At 41.5% G+C, this 20,150-nt stretch overlaps 1 protein-coding gene across 2 annotated transcripts in view; it reads right to left on the bottom strand.

Annotated features, from left to right (window-relative positions):
• FIBCD1 (fibrinogen C domain containing 1) overlaps positions 1-19,642 on the bottom strand; it is a 387,702-nt gene extending 368,060 nt beyond the window's left edge. Inside the window, exons 1-2 of one of the 2 annotated variants that reach the window (XM_040324665.1) lie at positions 19,509-19,642; positions 15,657-15,731 (exon numbers count right to left, since the gene is read on the bottom strand). In XM_040324665.1, coding sequence (XP_040180599.1) covers positions 15,657-15,728 — 72 coding nt within the window. In that variant the 5' untranslated portion in view covers positions 15,729-15,731; positions 19,509-19,642. Of the gene's footprint in view, positions 1-15,656; positions 15,732-18,879; positions 19,034-19,508 lie in introns of those variants that run through there. The other variant, XM_040324666.1, reaches the window with a different exon arrangement.
• Between the last annotated feature and the right edge of the window lie 508 nt (positions 19,643-20,150).

The following is a 20,150-nucleotide window of genomic DNA, read 5'->3' on the forward strand; positions in this document are numbered from 1 at the left end:
TTGCTATTCGGCACTGCGCTACCTTGACTGGTAATTGCACGGTCATGCATTACTGTACCCAATGAAATTTATATAATTTTTTCACACAAATATATCTTTCTTTCAGTGTTACAGTATTTGATCGCCACTGTTGTATTTGTATTTTTTTTGTTTATAGAATAATTAAAAAATAAAATAAACATTTTGAAGAGAAAACAAACAAAAAAAAAGCAATTTTTTACTTTCCGCTTTAATACATATCAAATAAAAAATAATTAAACATCTAATTTCTTCATAAATTTGGGCCAAAATGTATTTTGTTACATGCTTTTGTTAAAAAATTCCCAATAAGTTTATATTGATTGGTTTGTGTGAAAATGATAGCGTCTACCAGGGCTTTTTTTCCTCAGACAATAGGTCCTGCACCTACTGTCTGAGAAAAAAAGCCCTGGTAGACGCTATAACTTTCACACAAACCAATCAATATAAACTTATTGGGAATTTTTCCCCCCTTTCTGAGTCACCCCTTTTCTTCGCCCCTACCCACCTCTCAGTACTGTCCCTTTTAAACCATATAGAACCAAGTATCATTTTGTGGTGCCAAGTTATTTTGAATAGAATTCGGCAATGATATCAAGAAAAGCAGTAAAATAGCGCCCCTGCAGCCGGCAGCAATAGATCCCCCTAACAACAATGGACCACCCACAAAAAAATAGACTCCCAGCAGGATCAACAGATCTCCACACAACCAGCATTAATAGACTCTCTGGCTACCATCAACAATAGACCCCTCCCTCGCCCAATAGTAAATCTCTTTCAGCAACAACTGACCCCCCAGCAACATAAGACCCCCCTGCAAAAATAGATCCCCAGCAGTGAGCATCAATACCCTGCAGCACACCCCAGTACCCCTTGTCATTACATACAGTCAGTCCAGGAGGTGCCGAAACTGCGTTCCCGCTGAAAAAAAGCCCTGGCGTCTACAAACAATGGGATATATTCCTTTGTTTTTCTTTTATACTAGTAATAGAGATGATCAGCGACTTATAGTGGAACTGTGATAGTTTGGCGTGAAATCTGGCACTAGCTGACGCTGGTTGAGGGGTACGCTAACACTGACATCATTAGTGACAATACAGTGATCAGTTAACATCTAGGGGCAAACAGGGGGTAACTGTGTGCCTAACAACGTGTAATGTGTGTGATATGTGCTGCTTTTACTAAACGCTCTTGTTTTTTTACCCGCATTGCAGGGACTAAGATCACTTGTCAGTGTAGAGACTGAACTCTGTGTTTACCAACACAGAGCTCTCTTTTGTGAATCACTGAGCTCATCAGTGGGTCTCGTGATCAATCATTGGCTGGGACCTGCTAATCGCCCACACGCCCCCTACCTGTTAGCGCTGACCAGATACGTTATTCAGCGCAGAGCGGCAGCCCTGACGCAGAATATCTGCATGGGGCAGTCAAAAAGTGGTTAAACAGTAGGGATGACCTTAGGCTTATTCCAAACTCGTAGGAAATTACCACTTGACAGCAGTCCACGATCCCAGTCAACTTCCGCCATAGAACTCCCCATCCTGGACCTGCAGCTATATGTAAAAAAAGGGGCCTTAATGCTGGTTACATTATTGACACAATATCCAAATATGGCCATGTGGTTAGCCTGAAACTTGGTAGACAAGGCATAGAGTTTATTTTTAATGTTCTTTTTATATTAAATTGGAACTTTATTTGCTGTTTTGAGAATGACACAAATATTTGTTTTCACAAAGTCTGCTGCCTCTCCATATACCCCAGAATGTTATGAAGAGTGATCAGAAAGTCCCTCTTTGCTATAAAAATGAACGTAATCCCATAACAAAACATTTCCACTGCAATTGTGAAGAAGGCTTCAGGGTGCCCAAGAAAGTCCAGCAAGCGCCAGGACCGTCTCTAAGGCTGCATTCACACCTGAAGCAGCGTATTTTACGGAGTTTTCCCGCGACAAATTGCGGCGTTTTGTCCCGCGATTTGCCGCGGTAAAATACGCCGCGGTAACATACGCCGGAGGGGTGATCAACATTGTCGGCTATGCCGAACGCCGCCTGAAAAAAAAGGTCCGGGACTTGTTTTGAGCTTCAGGCGTTTCGGCGTTTGGCGTGGAGATGTGAACCATCTCCATAGCCGACAATGTAAAATCACCCCTCCAGCGTATTGCAGGCTGCAATAGCGTCGGGCGTGAAAACGCCTAGGTGTGAATGCAGCCTTAGGCCTCATACACATGATCCTTATTCTCGGTAAAAACCAGCAAGAAAACTAAAAAAAGTCCCAATACGTGTATATTGATTGGTTTGCACAAAAGTTATACAAACTATGGTATATGTTTTATTCTTTTTAAAAAAAATTACTAGTAATTGCAGCGATCAGCGACTCCTATTGGGACTGCGATAACGTGGTGGACAAATCAGACATCTGACACTTTTTGGGGACCAGGGACACTAATACAGTGACCAGTGCTAAAAAAAATTATACACTGTCGTCTTACTAATGACATACTAATGACACTGGCAGGGAAGGGGTTAACATCAAGGGTGATCAAAGGGTTAACTGTTCCCTGGGAGGGATTACTAACTGGGGGGGAGGTGCTTTGACTTGGAGGGAATGTAAAGATCTGTGCTCCTGCTTAGAAGGAACACAGGATCAGCACATTCCCCTCTCACAGAACGACGGTCTGCCTTGCCTTTCTCCTGAACAATCTGTAGGTCCTGGCAAACATTGCGTCCACCGGACCCGCTGATTGGCTACCGCTGTTTCCAATCACAGCCGGGAACAGGTCGTCAGTGGCGTGTGCATCCCAGACTCGTAAAGTGCCAGGTCACGTACTAGGTACGTGATTTGAAGCAGAGCGGCCGCCCTGCTGCAGTACATCTATGGTGGGCGGTCGGCAACTGGTTAATAAGCGCCTGCAGGCTATAGCTGGCGGTGCGGATCAGTGTATTTTGACGATGGGACAGTCTCCCCACAGTCAGAATAAAATAGCGCAATGGGAGGGATTACCCCATTAATCTCAAGAGTGTGTATAGGGGAATAAAGTCATTTTTATTCATTCAACCTGCTGGTTGAATGAAAAAACAAACAAAAGAAAAACTACTTATATGGCCAACCTTAGAGGCGCCCTGTTTCCTTTGTATTTTCTAAGCAAAGTCACTGGGCTGAATGCAGCCACACACACAGGAACTATACTTCCTTTTTTTCCTGTCTCCTATGTACAGAACGTGGCCTGTTCAGTGCTTTATTAGTGCTTATTTGACTTCACATATCGGGGATGGGTTCTCACTTCACATCTTGATATATCTCAATATAAGTGCTTCTAGGAGCAGATGTGCCTTCGGCTTGCCACCATCTCTGCCGTAATCCCTTCGAGGAGACGCTTTTCCTCTGTTTTGTTGGTGTTTGATTTCCGGGCTTTAATGTATGAGAAAGCGGTGTGTATTAATAGGTCTATGTGATGTACAAACATGGCTGCTGTCAGTCATCTGCAGATGCCAAATGTGTTAACCCATTCTGTTTGTACGGAATGCAAATGCATCCCTGTTTAGTAAGACAATGACAAGTGACATGAAGTCACAGCTGCATTTAGGAAAGTCAGAAATGTGGTAAAACACAGGCAGCCATATTGGAATCAGGCATTGGGGCCCATTTACATCTTTGTGTGGTGGGTAACGCAGCTTTTTCTTTCAATGGGCATCTTAATATCTTAATGTTTCAAAAAGGTGCAGGCACTATTTTTCGTATAGCGGTGCCTTGCAGTGCACAATAGTGTGTTACTATGCATTGTGCTGCAATACAACGCAGGTGTGTTGGTTGGGGTTCCATTCAGAATGAAGCAGCACACCAACATGCATGACATGCCTTGGTATGCATTACAGTAACACTTACATTACTTTGGGAATCTGGCTTTAGTGGGTGGCCATGTTTTTATTCACTGGTCAAGCATGACTGTGATGTCATAGCTCCCAACTTTTTCAGATGAGAATGAGGGACACCTATTAGCAAAAGTATGGGACATACCCCCTGCCACGCCTTCTTAAAGGAGAATTAAAATGTAAAAAAAAAACTAGTTAAAACTGAGCTTTACCCACGTTATCTGCCTTCTCCTCTGCCACATATGGGGGGTGAGCGGGTACCTGCTTTTGACAGGTATCCGCTCCCACTTGTGGCTGAGTTTGCTGCGGGGAACTCACCTGGAAGTTTGGCCCCCCTCCTCCTTCCCCCAGCAGCTGGCCCAATTAGAGAGCACAGAGTGCTTGATGCATGTGCAGTAGGGAACCGGCGGCGGAGCCACATGGCTTCACTGAGTGGAGATGGCGGCGGCAGCAGCACCTGATAGCGAAAATTATCACAGGTGAAAACAGCGCTGGATTCCTGGACAAGTAATTGTCCTAATATTAATAATAATAATAAAAAAAAATTCTGCAGGAACCTAGAGCTCCACGTTAAATTCACTAGGGCTTTTTTTTTTAACCACTACTATTCCTTTATACTGGCTTTTGAAAATTGCGAATGCAGCAATTTAGAATTTGGATGAAAGGTTTGGCACTGGGAGCTATGTGATGTCCGAGCACCATGCAAACTAAAGGCCCATACACATGATCAGACTTTTTGACAACAACGGTCCGACGGACGTGTTTGATCGGACAATCTGACCGTGTGTATGATCCATCGGACAATTGTTTTTGCTTTTTCATGGGACAAATGTTCGCTGTGAATGCTCTCAAACTTTTCGACAACAAATGTCCGATGGAGCATAATCCGAGCGTGTGTACACAAGTCCAAAGTACAAACACGCATGCTCAGAACCAATGCTAAAGATTAGACAACAATAGCAGAAGTTGCCCAAAGGGTGGCGGTAAAGAGCTGAAAAAAACATGTGATTTGGTGAAAGTTGGCTAAAAAAGTCCTGCCGTGTGTATGCAGAACAAGTTCACGACCAAGGCCCATTCGGAGCAAAAAGTCAGATGGAAGTCCGATCGTGTGTATGAGGCTTCAGGTTTAATAGCTAAGCTTTGGGGGGCCGCACAGTTGGTTTTGCCAATTTAAAAATGTTATTTATTGGTATGGTATTACTACAATACCGAAATAAAAGAATTCTGGGCCAGATTCACAGCGGAGATACGACGGAGTATCTCTCAGAGTATCTATGCGACTGATTCATAGAATCAGTTACGCATAGATATCCCTAAGATCCGACAGGTGTAATTGTTTTAGACTGTCGGATCTTAGGATGCAGTACCGCGGCCGCCGCTGGGGGGAGTTCGCCTCGTAAACCAGCGTCGGGTATGCAAATTAGGAGTTACGGCGATCCACAACGGATTTTCGCGTTCGCTACGTCGCTGCTAGTCTAGTTTCCCGTCGCAAAGTTAGTTGTCGTTTTTGGTGCCTTAACTTTACACAGCACACGTATGTGCTGTATAAAGTATGGCCGTCGTTCCCGCGTCGAATTTTAAAATTTCACGTCGTTTGCGTAAGACGTCTGTGAATACGGAAGTACGCTACGCACGTCGCCCATCGAAAAAATTACGTCAGTTCGTGCAAAGCACAGCGGGAATTTCGAAACGGAGCATGCGCAGTAGGTCCGGCGCGGGAGCACACCTAATTTAAATGGCACACGCCCCTTTAAATTACGCAAGCTTACACCGGAGGCCGCCGGCGTAATTTTTCACGCAAGTGCTTGGTGAATCAGGCACTTGCGATGAAAAATTGCGGTGGTGCAACGTATCCACGATATGTTACAAGGCCGCGATTCTACCTGAATCTGACCCTCTATCTTTACCTTGATTGGCTATGATTTAATTTAGGAGAGCATTTACTCCCCTTTACCAGTGATGTTGTATTCTGACACAGGAAAAATAAATCAGTTTGTGTAAATTGTCAATGTAACATTCAGAGAAGATCAAGTTGGGTTTGTACTGTCAGAAAATAGCATGACAGTGACATTTTCCCTGTTTGCGATCGTTAAAATTCAATATTACATTGCACTCACTTAAAGAGGAACTGCAGCCTGCTCACATAATTTGTAAGAACATCTTTGCCATTCTCAATCTTTCCTCCAACTATTTTGCATGATTTTTAATATACAGATACTGTGATTCTGTACTTGCCAAATATGCTGCCGAAATCTTCCTCCACCGAGTCTGACTGCAGCCATTTTAACTGTGGGCAGCTAAAACTGCTGCCTGTTCACTTCCTGGATTTACACAGACACGCAGAGACACACTTCCAGCTCTGCAGCTCTCATTTGCCCTCTTTTGACTCATCCCCCCTCCCTTCCTGGCAAACTCTCCTTAGAGTTGTGCATGATGTCATAAGCCTAGGGTAACATACCTCACAACTTTTTGAAATGGATACAAGGGACACCTATTAGCAAAAGTATGTAAGCATAGGATACACCCCCTGCCACACCCCCATAAAAGGACAATCATACAAAAAAATATTAGTTAAACCCACAAGTGCTTTTTTTTTTTAACCACTACTATTCCTTTATATTGGCTTTTGAAATGTACAAATGCAGCAATTTAAAAGCTGGATGAAAGGTTTAGCACTGGGAAACACTTTTTGAAAGATAAATAGTGCATTTTATATACAACTATATAGATCAGACCAAAATGAGGGACAAATAGGGACAGAGGGACATTGCTCCAAATCAGGGACAGTCCCTCAAAATCAAGGACAGTCAGGAGCTATGGGCTAAAGACCAGACAAGAAACAGGAAGTGGGCCGTATAAGGTATTTACTGTACTGGAAGAAGAAAAAAAGTTTTACTATCCAAAGTTAAAACAACAAGGGCAGAAGATTTAATAGATGGAAAGTTGAAAAAATGACTAAAGGTTCACTTTAATAGAGTGTTTGATGCATCCAGAGCGGAAGTGAAGGGAAATCTCCCCAGTGGAATTAATACTGAACAGAATTGAACCCCCCCCCCCCAAAAAAAAACAAAAAAAAAACATGTGCATTGTTCATTCTCTACTCAATGAAAGACTAAAAAAAATGCTGTTTCTGTGCCCAGTTTCTAAATATACATGTACATGGGTGAAGCCATAATTGCTCATTACACTTTGGAGCCTCTGCACCCTTCTTAGAAATATTGCACAGTTATGGCGATTTAAAATTCAACATCCTTTTTTTTTTTTATAAACATTTTTTACGCAACTACTCATCACATAAGTATTAATGTAAGTTTAAAGGGGTGGATGCACTGAATGTGTTAAATATATTTAATCTTATTTATATATGCATTTTGATTATATTATATTTGATTATATTACAATGCAGTCCATCTAGTTCAACCAATGAAAGGGAAAAAATAATAATAATTACAGAATTCTATACCCACAGTTGATCCAGAGGAAGGCAAAAACCACAGCAGAGCATGATCCAATTTGCTCTGGCAGGGAAAAAAATTCCTTCCTGATCCCCCGAGAGGCAATCGGATTTTCCCTGGATCAACTTTACCTATAAATGTTAGTACCCAGTTATATTATGTACAATTAAGTTGTCGCACTTAAAATTTAGCTCATATTAAAGTGGTTGTAAACCCGGAAAAGCATAAAAAAAACAAAAAAAAAACACCTGCAAGACAAATCCATAATTAGCTAGTATGACTAGCATACTAGCTCATTATGCATTACTTACCTTAGATCGAAGTCATCCTCGTGTCCCCCTCCGGCCGCAGACATCTTTCCACAGATACCGGAAGGCTACTTCTGGGTATCGCCGTTCAGACGCTGTGATTGGCCGGAACGGGGAAGATGTCACTTCGCGCATGCGCGCGGGAGTCGTCAAATACGGCATTGCTGTTTTTATGAATGAGATTATCACTGCGCCTGCGCCGTTGTCTACGGCGTATACCTTTTGGCAAATATCTCCTAAACCGTGTAGTAGATATTGCTAACACCTACAGGTAGGCCTTAATCTAGGATTACCTGTAGGTGTAACTTCAGGGGGAGGGTTTACAACAGGGGTCAAGTCCTGGGTAAAAAAGTGTGGGAACTCCCACCCAAGATCCACTCCCCCACCAAAAAAAAAAAAAATTATACGCTCATATGCATAATTACTAAACCGCATGTTTTATTCTAGAAGCAAGTTCTTTCTAAATCCCGCGATAACTTGCGGCAGACCTCCGCAATGTCTCCTGGGAACAATGACAAAAGCTCCCAGGAGACATTGCGGCATCGAGGAAGTGACGGAATACACTACCCAAAGAATCTATATACAGGAAGCGGCCAGTAACATAAAGGATTACTAAGGTTCGTCTGCCCCTAACAGTGACTCGAGCTGGGCATCGCCGCTTAGAGAAGGATTGGCTCGGGCGGCTCGGCTGCTCTAGTCCTGCAAAGGGAATTGAGTTCCTGCTGTGAAAAAAGTGCAGGAACTCCGTTCCCACGCGTTCCCGCAGGACTTGAGCCCTGGTTTACAACCACTTTAAGGGAAACTGAATACAAGATTATTTTTTTGGAGCATGCAAAACATGAATTTTAAGAACAACGGTGAAAAGCTAGGCAAAAAAAGGTACGGTATATATAAAAATAAAGGAATCTTCACAAACCATTTCAATATTGCTCGCAAAGCCGTGTGCCCCTTCCCAACAGTCTTACATTCAATATTTCCCAGATAAACGTTGCCAACAATGACTGAAAACTGAATAGGATTTCTATATCTTGATATCTATTGCTCAGAACAAAGGGAATTTTCTAACTAGGAATTACTTTTCAGAATAGGGAGCAATGCCAATGTTAAAGTGTATCTCTAGCCAAAACTTTATATTTTTTTAATTCTACTTTTTTCTTTTTAATTGTAGACTAAGGAATAGTTAGAACCTCATTTGCATGTGTGTGCACGTGTGTTTTTTTATATTTTAATTACTGAATTCTTTATTTATTAATTTGAATAAGTGCACACAAGTGCATCTTTAGTGAAAAGTATACTTTAAAAAATAATAATTAAATTGAGTAAGAGTTAGGACCTCCCTTGTGTATTTTTTTTTTTTTTTATTACAGAATTATTTATTTATTACTTCGAATAAGTGCACAGAAGTGTTTCAATAGAGTCAAATAAAAAAAGGCATATAAAGTAACAGCCTGGCCAACATGTTTCTTTTTACAAATCTTAGAGTTTCTTAATATATGACATTGGTAATAGGAGGTGGTGGGGAGGGATGGATGAACTTAAAATAGGGGTGGAACTGAATTTATTCCCTCTTGAGAAGGAGGAGATTAAGGGGGGATATGATCAACATGTACAAATATATAAGGGGTCCATATAGTGAACTTGGTGTTGAATTATTCACTTTAACTGCTTGCCCGACTACCTCATGCACATTTACTTCGACAGAATGGCACTGGCAGGCAAAGCAACGTATAAATATATACGTTGCTATGAACCTGCCTCCTAGTGGGCGAACACACCCGCCGTGGACTCGATGTCCGCCAGTGTCCCACGATCGGGTCACGGAATGGCAGAACGGGAAGATGCCTTTGTGAACAAGGCATCTCCCTGTTCTGCCTATTGACACAACACTGATCATCTGCTCCCTTTTATCGGGAGCAGCAATCAGTGACATGTCACAGTAAGCCATGCCCCTTACAGTTCAAATCACTCCCTAGGACACACTTAACCCCTTCCCCGCCCCCTACTGATTAACCCCAGCTGTGTCCACCACAGTGCCAATCACTGCCCAGCAGTAAAACCTGTCCGTAACACTTCAGTACCTAATCATCAGTGCTGCCTGTCAGTGCCCATTACACCCACCTGTCAGTGCCCATTACACCCGCCTGTCAGTGCCCATTACACCCGCCTGTCAGTGCCCATCAGTGCTGCATATCAGTGTCCATCAATTCTACATATCATTGTCACCTTATCAGTGCCGCCTCATTAGTGCCTGGCAGCAAGGGGAAAACAACATTTTATGCCATTTTTTTTTCAAAAATGTTGGTCTTTTTAGTTTGTTTAGCAAAAAATAAAAACCCCAGAGGTGATCAAATACCACCAAAAGAAAGCTCTATTTGTGGGAAGAAAATTACAAAAATGTAGTTTGGCTACAGTGTAGCATGACCGCGCAATTGTCATGCAAAGTGTGACAGCGCTGAAAGCTGAAAATTGTCCTAGGCAGGAAGGGGAGAAAGTGCCTGGTATTGAAGTGGTTAAATAAAAAGTTAAACATAAAATTAACGTTAAATGATAAAGTAATGTTTTGGCTAGAGGCAGGGGCAGACTGACAACTCATGGGGGCCCCCGGGCAATAGAAGATTATGGGGCCCCTGGGCTTACAGATGGCCACCACGCCAGGAGGTAGTGCAGAGGCGGGGCAGCTAAAATCTCGGGATTTTCACATCAAAAGCATGTCGGTTTCAGACATATCAGGGACAGATGTAAAAAAAAAACATAGATTTTTACATACTGTCCCTGGTTTTACTGAGCCTGGCAACCCTGATGGGGCCCCCTAGTGGCATTGGGCCCTCGGGCAGTGCCCAAGTGACTCAATGGTTAGCGTTGTACACTGGACATACCTCCCAACTGTCTGAGACAGGATTGAGGGACACCTATTAGCAAACGTATGTAGACATTAGACACAACCACTGACACGCCCCCCTTAAAAGACATATGTACAAAAAAAATTGGTTAAACCCATAAGAGCTTTTTTACCACTACTAATCGTATATATTGGCTTTTGGAATTTACTAATGCAGCAATTTAGAAATTGGATGAAAGGTTTAGCACTGGGAAACACTTTTTGATAGATAAGTAGTGCATTTCATAAACAACTATTTAGAGAAGACCAAAATGAGGGACAAATGAGAAGGACAAATGGACTTTGTTCCAAATCAGGGACAGTCCCTTGAAATCCGAGACAGTTGGGAAGCCAAGTAAAATAAATATAAAATAAATCACATCAGCTCATTTCTTCTCTATGAAACTTGCAGTCACCAGTGTGTTGGATGGGATGTGGCATCCCCAGCATATCCCTTAGAATTAGTCATCTGGTTGTTTTGCATTTCCGGTAGCTTACTCGCACATCTCAAAGGATGCTGCTGGTATATTGTTTCTTTTTACAACACTCGAAATTATCATTACAAGAAAGACAGAATAAATATACAATAAATAAGTAAAACCTTTCCTATGTAAATAGCAAATCTGGAGGGAATTTTATACTCAGAAGAACTCAGATTTCCTTTTGATTTTGAATCCCCAATCCATCCCAAGCATAAGCATAGGAATATTTATATGCATTGTGTGAAAACAGAAAAAAAAAAAAAAGCGCATTAACTTCTACTCTCAATTCCACACAGCTCTCTGCTATAGGGCTGGAAATTGAACGGTACCCAAATGATTACTCAGCAATGACAACATTATGGCAAAAGGTAAAAACATTTTTTAACATTGGTTTATGTTCTACACCAAGCGCCACATATGGAATTGTTATCATTTGCATTTTGAGGTCGATATAACCCCTAACTGAATGATGATGTTTTGTTTGCTAAAGCACAGTGTATTATATAAAATTTCCATTTTTCCCAGAATGCTTTGTGGACTGTGCCTGTGTAATTTGTGTTCGAAAGGTCACTTGCAGCCCCAATCTAAAGCCTGTGTGATAGGGTGACAACTAGGAGTCAAGGACGGAGAGGGTTATGTACTAAAACTGCATGGGGCAAAATCTGGTGCAGCTTCTGCATAGAAACAATCGGCTTCCAGGTTTAATTGTCAAAGTCAGATTATCGGATGAATGATTGTCCATTTTTTTTTTGCCTGCTAATCTCATCTCGTCATATCTGATGAGTTTACTAAAGTCACGAAAATTCTCGTACGACAGAAGTAAAATTCGGAAGTGATGTCATGTGTTTTTTCGAACGACAGCTGTACTGATTAAACGAAAATCGTACGATCTGGTATCGTACGAAAAAATAATTCCGTGCATGTCCGATAGAATAATATCGGATGAACGGTCCTGATCGGCTCTCGAAAGCTCTGTACTAACGATCCGATTATCGTACGATCGATTAGAAAGCGGAATTCTTCATTCGATTTTGGGCTTGTGTACGGGGCTGAAAGTGGATGTAAACCCACTCTAATTTTTTCTACTGCCATAGTGCTGATCTATAAGGATATACATGCCTCCTGCATGTATCCGTACCTGTCAAATGTCTCCCCTCTCCTCTGTCTGTTATAAGAACTGGAAAACTGCAGCTTCTGTGGGTGGGTCTGTTGTCTGGAGCTCGGTGGGTGGAGTCATGATGTCAGTAGACTCTCCGCCCACCTCTGCACTCCCCTTGTCAACATGCATTTTCTCCTGTGTATTCCTTACACTAAATTCTGTTATGATCACCAACATCCAGTCAAAATCCAGAAAAATAACCATATGACTTCAGAAAAGGAGTGGGGGTGGGAATTAAAAAATAATGCCTGTCTTAGGCTAGTGCATGAGATATGAAAATAACCTGTCTTTCACAGCAAAGGGGGAATAACGGACAAAAGTTTTCTCCTGTTTCTCCGTTTATCGAACTGAAAAAAAGAAGATTGCTCAGAGCTGGATTAACTCTTTGTGGCAAGACTGGGCACAGATGATAGGAAATCTTATACAGCAAAAAAATAAAAGATTCAGGTTTACATCCACTTTAAGTGAACAAGCTGAAGTTAGTAGCCGATTGGCTCCTATGCACAGCTGCGCCAGTTTTAGTAAATCCCCCACAATGTTGTCACTTTTTAACAGGAAGTACTAGAACAATGACCTTCATTTTAATTAAAGTTGCAGATTTAAAAAGATTGCAAATTTATTTTTTAAATGAAATTACCATATTACATCTTATATGGGATTTAAATGATTAGGTTTGCATATACAATAATTAAATGGACTTAAAGCACCTCTGCTGCCTAAATCAATCAAAACAAAAGATCCCCTGCTAAGAAGATATGGAATACTTACCTCTCCTGCTGCCTGCTCTGCCAACAGCAAAGAAAAACTGCTGGTTGAAAATCGTTCAAATTCTGACACTTCTGGGAGTGTCGGATTACTGATTCCCCATGCTGGGTGTAATGGTTTAACTCCCCCAACCCTGTCCTGTCTCCTACATCCCTACTGCAGAGATGGGGCAGTGTGGGCAGCAGGAGAGGTGAGAATTCAATGCCTTCTTTGCAGTGTCACTTGAACCATCATAGCGTAACTCAGTGTTTCTCAATTCCAGTCCTCAGGCCCCCCCAACAGGTCAGGTTTTCAGGATTTCCATTAATTGAGAAACACTGGCGTAACTCCACTTTTGTTAAGGAAAAAAAAAACATTCCCCTCTGGGTGATCTGTGTACATTGCAAGGATTATCAAACTTTGTTGCAGATTCCTACCTTTTGTTACTCTGAAGGAAAAGCTGTTTGACTGTGTCCTTGTGCCAAGTGAATCTGTATGGGAGTGGTTTTATAATTATGCAGAATGGCAAGGCTGGGCAGATGTACATACAGGTACGTCCTGTACATCTACCCAGCCGTGGGTCGCGGGCGCGTGCCCACGACCCGGTCCGAAGCTCCGGGACCGCGGGACCCGCGGACCCGATCGCCGCTGGGGTCCCGCGATCGGTCCCCGGAGCTGAAGAACGGGGAGAGCAGCGTGTAAACACGGCTTCCCCGTGCTTCACTGTGGCGGCTGCATCGATCGAGTCATCCCCTTTATAGGGAGACACAATTGATGACGTCACTCCTACAGCCACACCCCCCTACAGTTGTAAACACACACTAGGTGAAACATAACTCCTTCAACGCCCCCTGTGGTTAACTCCCAAACTGCAACTGTCATTTCCACAATAAACAATGCATTTTAAATGCATTTTTTGCTGTGAAAATGACAATGGTCCCAAAAATGTGTCAAAATTGTCCGAAGTGTCCGCCATAATGTCGCAGTCACGAAAAAAAAAAAAAACGCGGATCGCCACCATTAGTAGTAAAAAAAAAAATTACTAAAAATGCAATAAAACTATCCCCTATTTTGTAAACGCTATAAAGATTGCACAAACCAACCGATAAACGCTTATTGCGATTTTTTTTACCAAAAATATGTAGAAGAATACGTATCGGCCTAAACTGAGGAAAAAAAATATTTTTTTATATATTTTTGGGGGATATTTATTATAGCAAAAAGTAAAAAATATAGAATTTTTTTCTAAATTGTCGCTCTATTTTTGTTTATAGCGCAAAAAATAAAAACAGCAGAGGTGATCAAATACCACTAAAAGAAAGCTCTATTTGTGGGAAAAAAAGGACACTAATTTTGTTTGGGAGCCACGTCGCACGACCACGCAATTGTCAGTTAAAGCGACGCAGTGCCGAATCGCAAAAAGGGGCCTGGTCCTTTACCTGGTCCGGGGCTTAAGTGGTTAATATTGGTGTATTTTGCATACATTGAATACTTATACTAGCAAATTATACTTGTGACTTTATGGGGTTGACTTAAGCTGGCCATACATTATACAATTTGCTTAATTCAATGTCTTTTAAGCCTCGTATACATGCTTAGATTTTAGGACGACCGAACGCCTGTTTTTTGTGGCATGTCGAAAGTGAAGAGGTTACTCACAATACGAACATTTTCGTATGCCAGAATACAACGTCAGAATTTACGTAATGTGTTGAATAGCTTTATGTATTCTTTAGTTTCTGAGCATGCGATTGCGATTTTTCTTCGTATGAAAACTGTACTAATGAAGCGAAAATATTGACGTTCAGTTCAAAAATTGTATAGTCTGCACATCCAGCATTAGTCTAACGAAAAAGCGAATGCACCGTACTAAGGATCGGAATATCATCAGACAGCTCATCGTACAAATTTTTCCATCCAATTTTCATATCGTGTGTGCAAGCCTATAGATTTACCTTCAATTATGCAGTACAAGTGCCTGAGGGATTGCATACACATTGAATATGTTTAGGTTTGAACGCATGTTATGGTTTTGGTAAATCTAAAGGGAATTTGTACAAGAAAATCGTATAATGTGTGGCCAGACTTGCCAAAGAGTGCAAAATCTGGTGCAGCCGTGCATGGTAGCAATCAGTTTGTAATGCATGGGTCAAATTCTGAACAATTTTTTGGGGGGAAATCGGAAATTTTGTGCGTTGTGTGATCCGATGGTGCGACCATTGATTTGGAAATTCAATCAACCAAACCTTCAATGTTACCTTATGTTGCTACAGACTTTTGTGGCCGGGAATCTTCCTTTCTTTCCATGTCACAGCTCATGTGCATTTATTTTTTCATTATATTTCTCGCACGATTCTCCCATCTTAAATTAGAAATCAAATTCAATGGCTGCACGAAAATTGCCCGTTGCTGCAGCCCCACTAATGGTGCGAAATTCGAACGAAAATTCTTAGTTACGATTTTTGAAAGTATTTTTTTTTTAGGAATTCGACCCATGTATGGCTTAACTTCAGCTTGTTTAATTAAGCTTAGACAAAAAAAACTGGAAGCTGATTGGTTTCTATGCACAGCTGCACCAGATTTTTAGTAAGTCAACCCCTATGCCGTCTGTCCAATTTCATATTTATAGAACATTTTACGCTTATATACTTTTGTGGGCTGATCAAGGAAATTTCCTTGTTAATACACAATGACTTCTGCAGTAATGAGTCCTTCCATCTAGTAATGAACCAATAAAATCTACCTGTGACTTTTCTTGTACAGTGTCCTCCATCTGTGGGGAGCCTCCAATGTTCTTCCAGCGATCACTGCCCATGTTCTGTGAAGACAGAGGACACCATGACACATCAATGTCACATCTATTTCTTATCATAGTTCTATGTAAACACTTGTCTATTCCATCCGACGAAAATGTAATTGTATAGTAATAAAATATTAAATCCGAGCTAAAATAAACCATAAATAATAAGACTAAATAAAATTTTACCAAAATGTTCTAGCATTCGGTAAAACTTTTTCTTTCTCTCTCTATACACTATGGGATTGATTTACTAAAACTGGAGAGTGCAAAATCTGGTGCAGCTCTGCATAGAAGCCAATCGGCTTCCAGTTTTTTTGTCAAAGTTTAATTGCACAAGCTGAAGTTAGAAGCTGATTGGCTACCATGCACAGCTGCGCCAGAATTTTCAATCTCCAGTTTTTGTAAATCAACCCCTACATATTTATGAATATTGTTCTAGCATAAAAAAAACTATTGAATAATGAAAAGGAGCAAAGTGTAGAAGCTCCTAGCATCCAATCAGAATTCATCTCTAGCATAAAAAGACACAACTTTATCGAATAATGACAAGGAGCAATATGGAAACTGTAGACACTCATAGCATCCAATCAGAATTCATCTCTAGCATAAAAAGACACAACTTTATCGAATAATGACAAGGAGCAATATGGAAACTGTAGACACTCATAGCATCAAATCAGAATTCATCTCTAACCAATTTGACCAGAATCTATTAATCTGATTGAGTTTCTGTTCAACAAATTTAGTATTGCTTTTTGAATAATTCCAACAGTCTCTAATCATTGCTCAGCATTAAGCCCTCGTTCACGACTTATCATGCAATTTCACTGGTCAAATCGCATGACAAGTCGAACCTTTTTGCCGGGAACCACACTGTTCAAATCGGTACGTTGGTGCATCAATTTGCTGAACTACTTTTGGTGACTTCGGGTGCGTAAAGCTGCACAGATGTCTTCCAGGTCGCACCTAGGGTTGCCACCTCATCCCTTTAAACCCGAACACATAATAATTACACAGGTTCTGACGCTAATTTAACGCACATAAGGCACTAAGCGAGTTTAATTACCACATAATCAGCCACAAAACCTGTGTAATTAATATGTGTTATGTTTTAAAAGGGTTGAAGTGGCAACCCTAGTCGCACTGACATTGAAATTGTGCGATTTCAAATGAAGTTGCAAGATTTCAAAGCCGCAGTCAGTGTGAATGAGGGCTAAGGACTCCATCAGAAATTGATATTTTGTTTCTGCATGAAGGAGTAGGTAGAAATGCCCACAACTTCTTGCATCTCTTGGTAGGACCCATATTCCTGGCCTACTCACTGGCCACGTCCCTTTTAAGGATCTCTCTCCTTTTTAGGTTTTTCATCTTGGATTACACAGTGGAGTTATATTTTTTGCAGCAGGAAAAATGATAATTCACGATGAAGATGGTAACCCCGTGTAAGTATCTTACTGCTGGAATTCCAGAAAAAAGAAGCCATAAATGATTTGGTCCACTCTTCACTCAAAATGTAAAAAAATGGTTTGATGGACTGACCAAATTACACAACACATCGTCTTGAACTACAGCAGGAGGGCACTAAATGCAAATACTACTAGCTATAGGATGGTGTATTTGTGTATTGCAGGACCTAAAGACATCCAAAGAATTCACTCTTTGAGAAGATCCATCGGAGCACTGCTTGTGTTCAGGGTGAGAATGATCCAAGTTTATTAATTCCCATACATCACAGGAGCAATGTTTTTGCAGGGCAATCTCCTTTTGTCAAATTCGTCATTTTTTTGCATCCTATTCCACAACTACACAGGCACTGACGCTCCCGTTGTGTGTTAGTAAAACAACTGGCTGCATACACTCTACAAGCTCTATTAATATGTATTGCACAGGCAGCTCTATTAATATATATATTGCACAGGCACAGCTCCTATGGAGCCGTATACTCTCCAGCTATCACAGTCTCCCTCCAGCAGATGTGCCCAGAAACACAAGTACTTTACATCTCCAGAATCAATAGCAAAAGGAGTAAAACACAAACACATATACCTCGCTAATCAAAAAGTGACATAGTCAATATGCCGCTTTACTGGATGCCATATATCCCCGGTAATCACAAGCTCCCTGCGCGTTTGATGTACTGCTGTTGCACGCACTGTCTCTCAAATAACATGCTATCACTGCCAGCAACGAGGTGGGTACCACACTCACATCCACTAATGCAAGGAGCTATATATAGTTAGAGAGCGAGAGATACATATAGTGAGATAATTAAGAGGTTGTGAGAACAGTACCTGTATTAAAATTCACTGCAAACAGATTGAGATGATGGTGGATCACGGAGAAGGTAAGACAAGAAGAAGGGATATAGAACACAAGACATAGGTAGGGTAGATGGATAGATAGTTCAGTTCTTACGCCATTGGAGCTTACAATCTAATGTAGTAACACAAGCACCCACAAGTATTAAAATTCACTGAAAATGGATTGAGATGATGGTGGATCACGGATAAGGTGAGATAAGAAGGGCTACAGAACACAAGACATGGGTAGGGTAGATGGATAGATAGTTCAGTTCTTGCACCATTGGAGCTTACAATCTGTAGTGACACACACAAGTATTAAAATTCACTGAAAATGGATTGAGATGATGGTTGATCATGGAGAAGGTGAGATTAGAAGGGCTACAGAATGCAAGACATAGGTAGGGGAGATGGATAGATCAGTTCTTGCGCCATTGGAGCTTACAATCTAATGTAGTGACACAAGCATTAAAATTCACTGAAAACGGATTGAGATGATGGTGGATCACGGATAAGGTGAGATAAGAAGGGCTACAGAATGCAAGACATAGGTAGGGTAGATGGATGGATAGATAGTTCAGTTCTTGCGCCATTGGAGCTTACAATCTAATGTAGTGACACAAGCACCCACAAGTGTTACAATTCACTGCAAACTGATTGAGATGACCGAGGATCGTGGAGAAGGTGAGAAAAGAAGAAAGGATACAGAATGCAAGACGCAGGAAAGGTAGACAGCTAGATAAATAGTTCAGTTCTTGCACCATTGGAGCTTACAATTTAATTTGGTGACACAAGCACACACAAGTTCTAAAGGCCAATTGAGGTAGGTCTAAAACACAGATGGACAGACCGACATGTTCACTCACCTGGTCTGGTCATTCTACCCATGCGAAATTGCTTGGACCAACTCTCCCGGACTAATCCCAATAGCCTGTCCTACCTGCACGGTCTAGTCTAGCAGATGGGACTCCTCTGGCTAAGGCAATCCAGAATGCGATTTGCTGATTTCGACACGATCGCCTTCACCCTCCGCCACGTCTTGGATCCAGGCTGACCCTCTTATTTTCTCTTTTCCTATTATTTCTCTTATTACCAATGCCTTTATTCTCTCCTTAGCACACCTTTTGGCTCTCTCCTGTGTCAACTTCTTTTCTCTCTCTCTCTCCCTCTCCCTTCTATTTAATCTGCCTAAAGCAGCCTCAGCTGCTAATTCACAAATCTTTAATCTGCTTTTCTGTGGAAGTCTAATGAGAAGGAACAAGCAGCTCCCATTCCAGCTCTGCAGCCCCCACAGTTCTGCTGGTGTAGGGAAACTCCAACACAGACTGCTCCCCCCCCCCCCCCCAATCCAACTCTGCTGCTGCATATGCAAAGATCGGACACGAGCAAAGCACCGCAATCATTCCCACACCGGCAGAGCCAACGGAGGGGAGAGGGATGCAGGATAGAGATGTAAGCAGACAGGGATAATAGAGTCAGGAGAAAAAGCACTTACCTTCCTAAATATACTGAGGAGCCACGTATAGAGAAAGAGATGTCTCCATCACTAGAGCTCAGCTTGTCCCAGCTCAGGCTCGCTCTGCCTCTTGCTCAGATGCATTTGGAAAAGGCAGCTCACAATGGGTAGGGGGCAGTGCTGGGATGAGCTTAGAGCTGGAGATAGAAAGGTCTCAGAGAATTGTCAATTATGGTGATATTAGTCAATGAAGTCGTCTACCACCCCGACTCCCCCATCCTTTATTTTTTACATATGATGTACATTTATTATTGCACTTGGCATTTAATAATGGTTCTATTACATACGGTTTTTTTTGTGTGTGTGTTTTTTTTTTTAAAGAAGTTTGCAGAGTGTATCAATTTTATGCATTTAAAGGGTCAGTCCACCCTCAACTGACATGTCAGCTTTTTGATAGATATTATAAATCTGGATGAAGGCAGTCAAGAAACACGAGCAGATCTGCTTGATTGTGCCTTTGTTTAGTCCCCCTAAGCATCCAAACCTAGAAGACTAAGGGCTCTTTCACACGTCAGCTCAGTTTTTTAGATCAGTTTTTTTTTCATCAGTTGATCCGTTTTTCCATCAGTTTTTCCATCCGTTTTTTCATCCGTTTTTTTTTTTGGGGGGGCTTTTTACATA

Source organism: Rana temporaria, chromosome 9, assembly GCF_905171775.1.
Source record: "Rana temporaria chromosome 9, aRanTem1.1, whole genome shotgun sequence".
Classification (NCBI taxonomy): domain Eukaryota; kingdom Metazoa; phylum Chordata; class Amphibia; order Anura; family Ranidae; genus Rana; species Rana temporaria.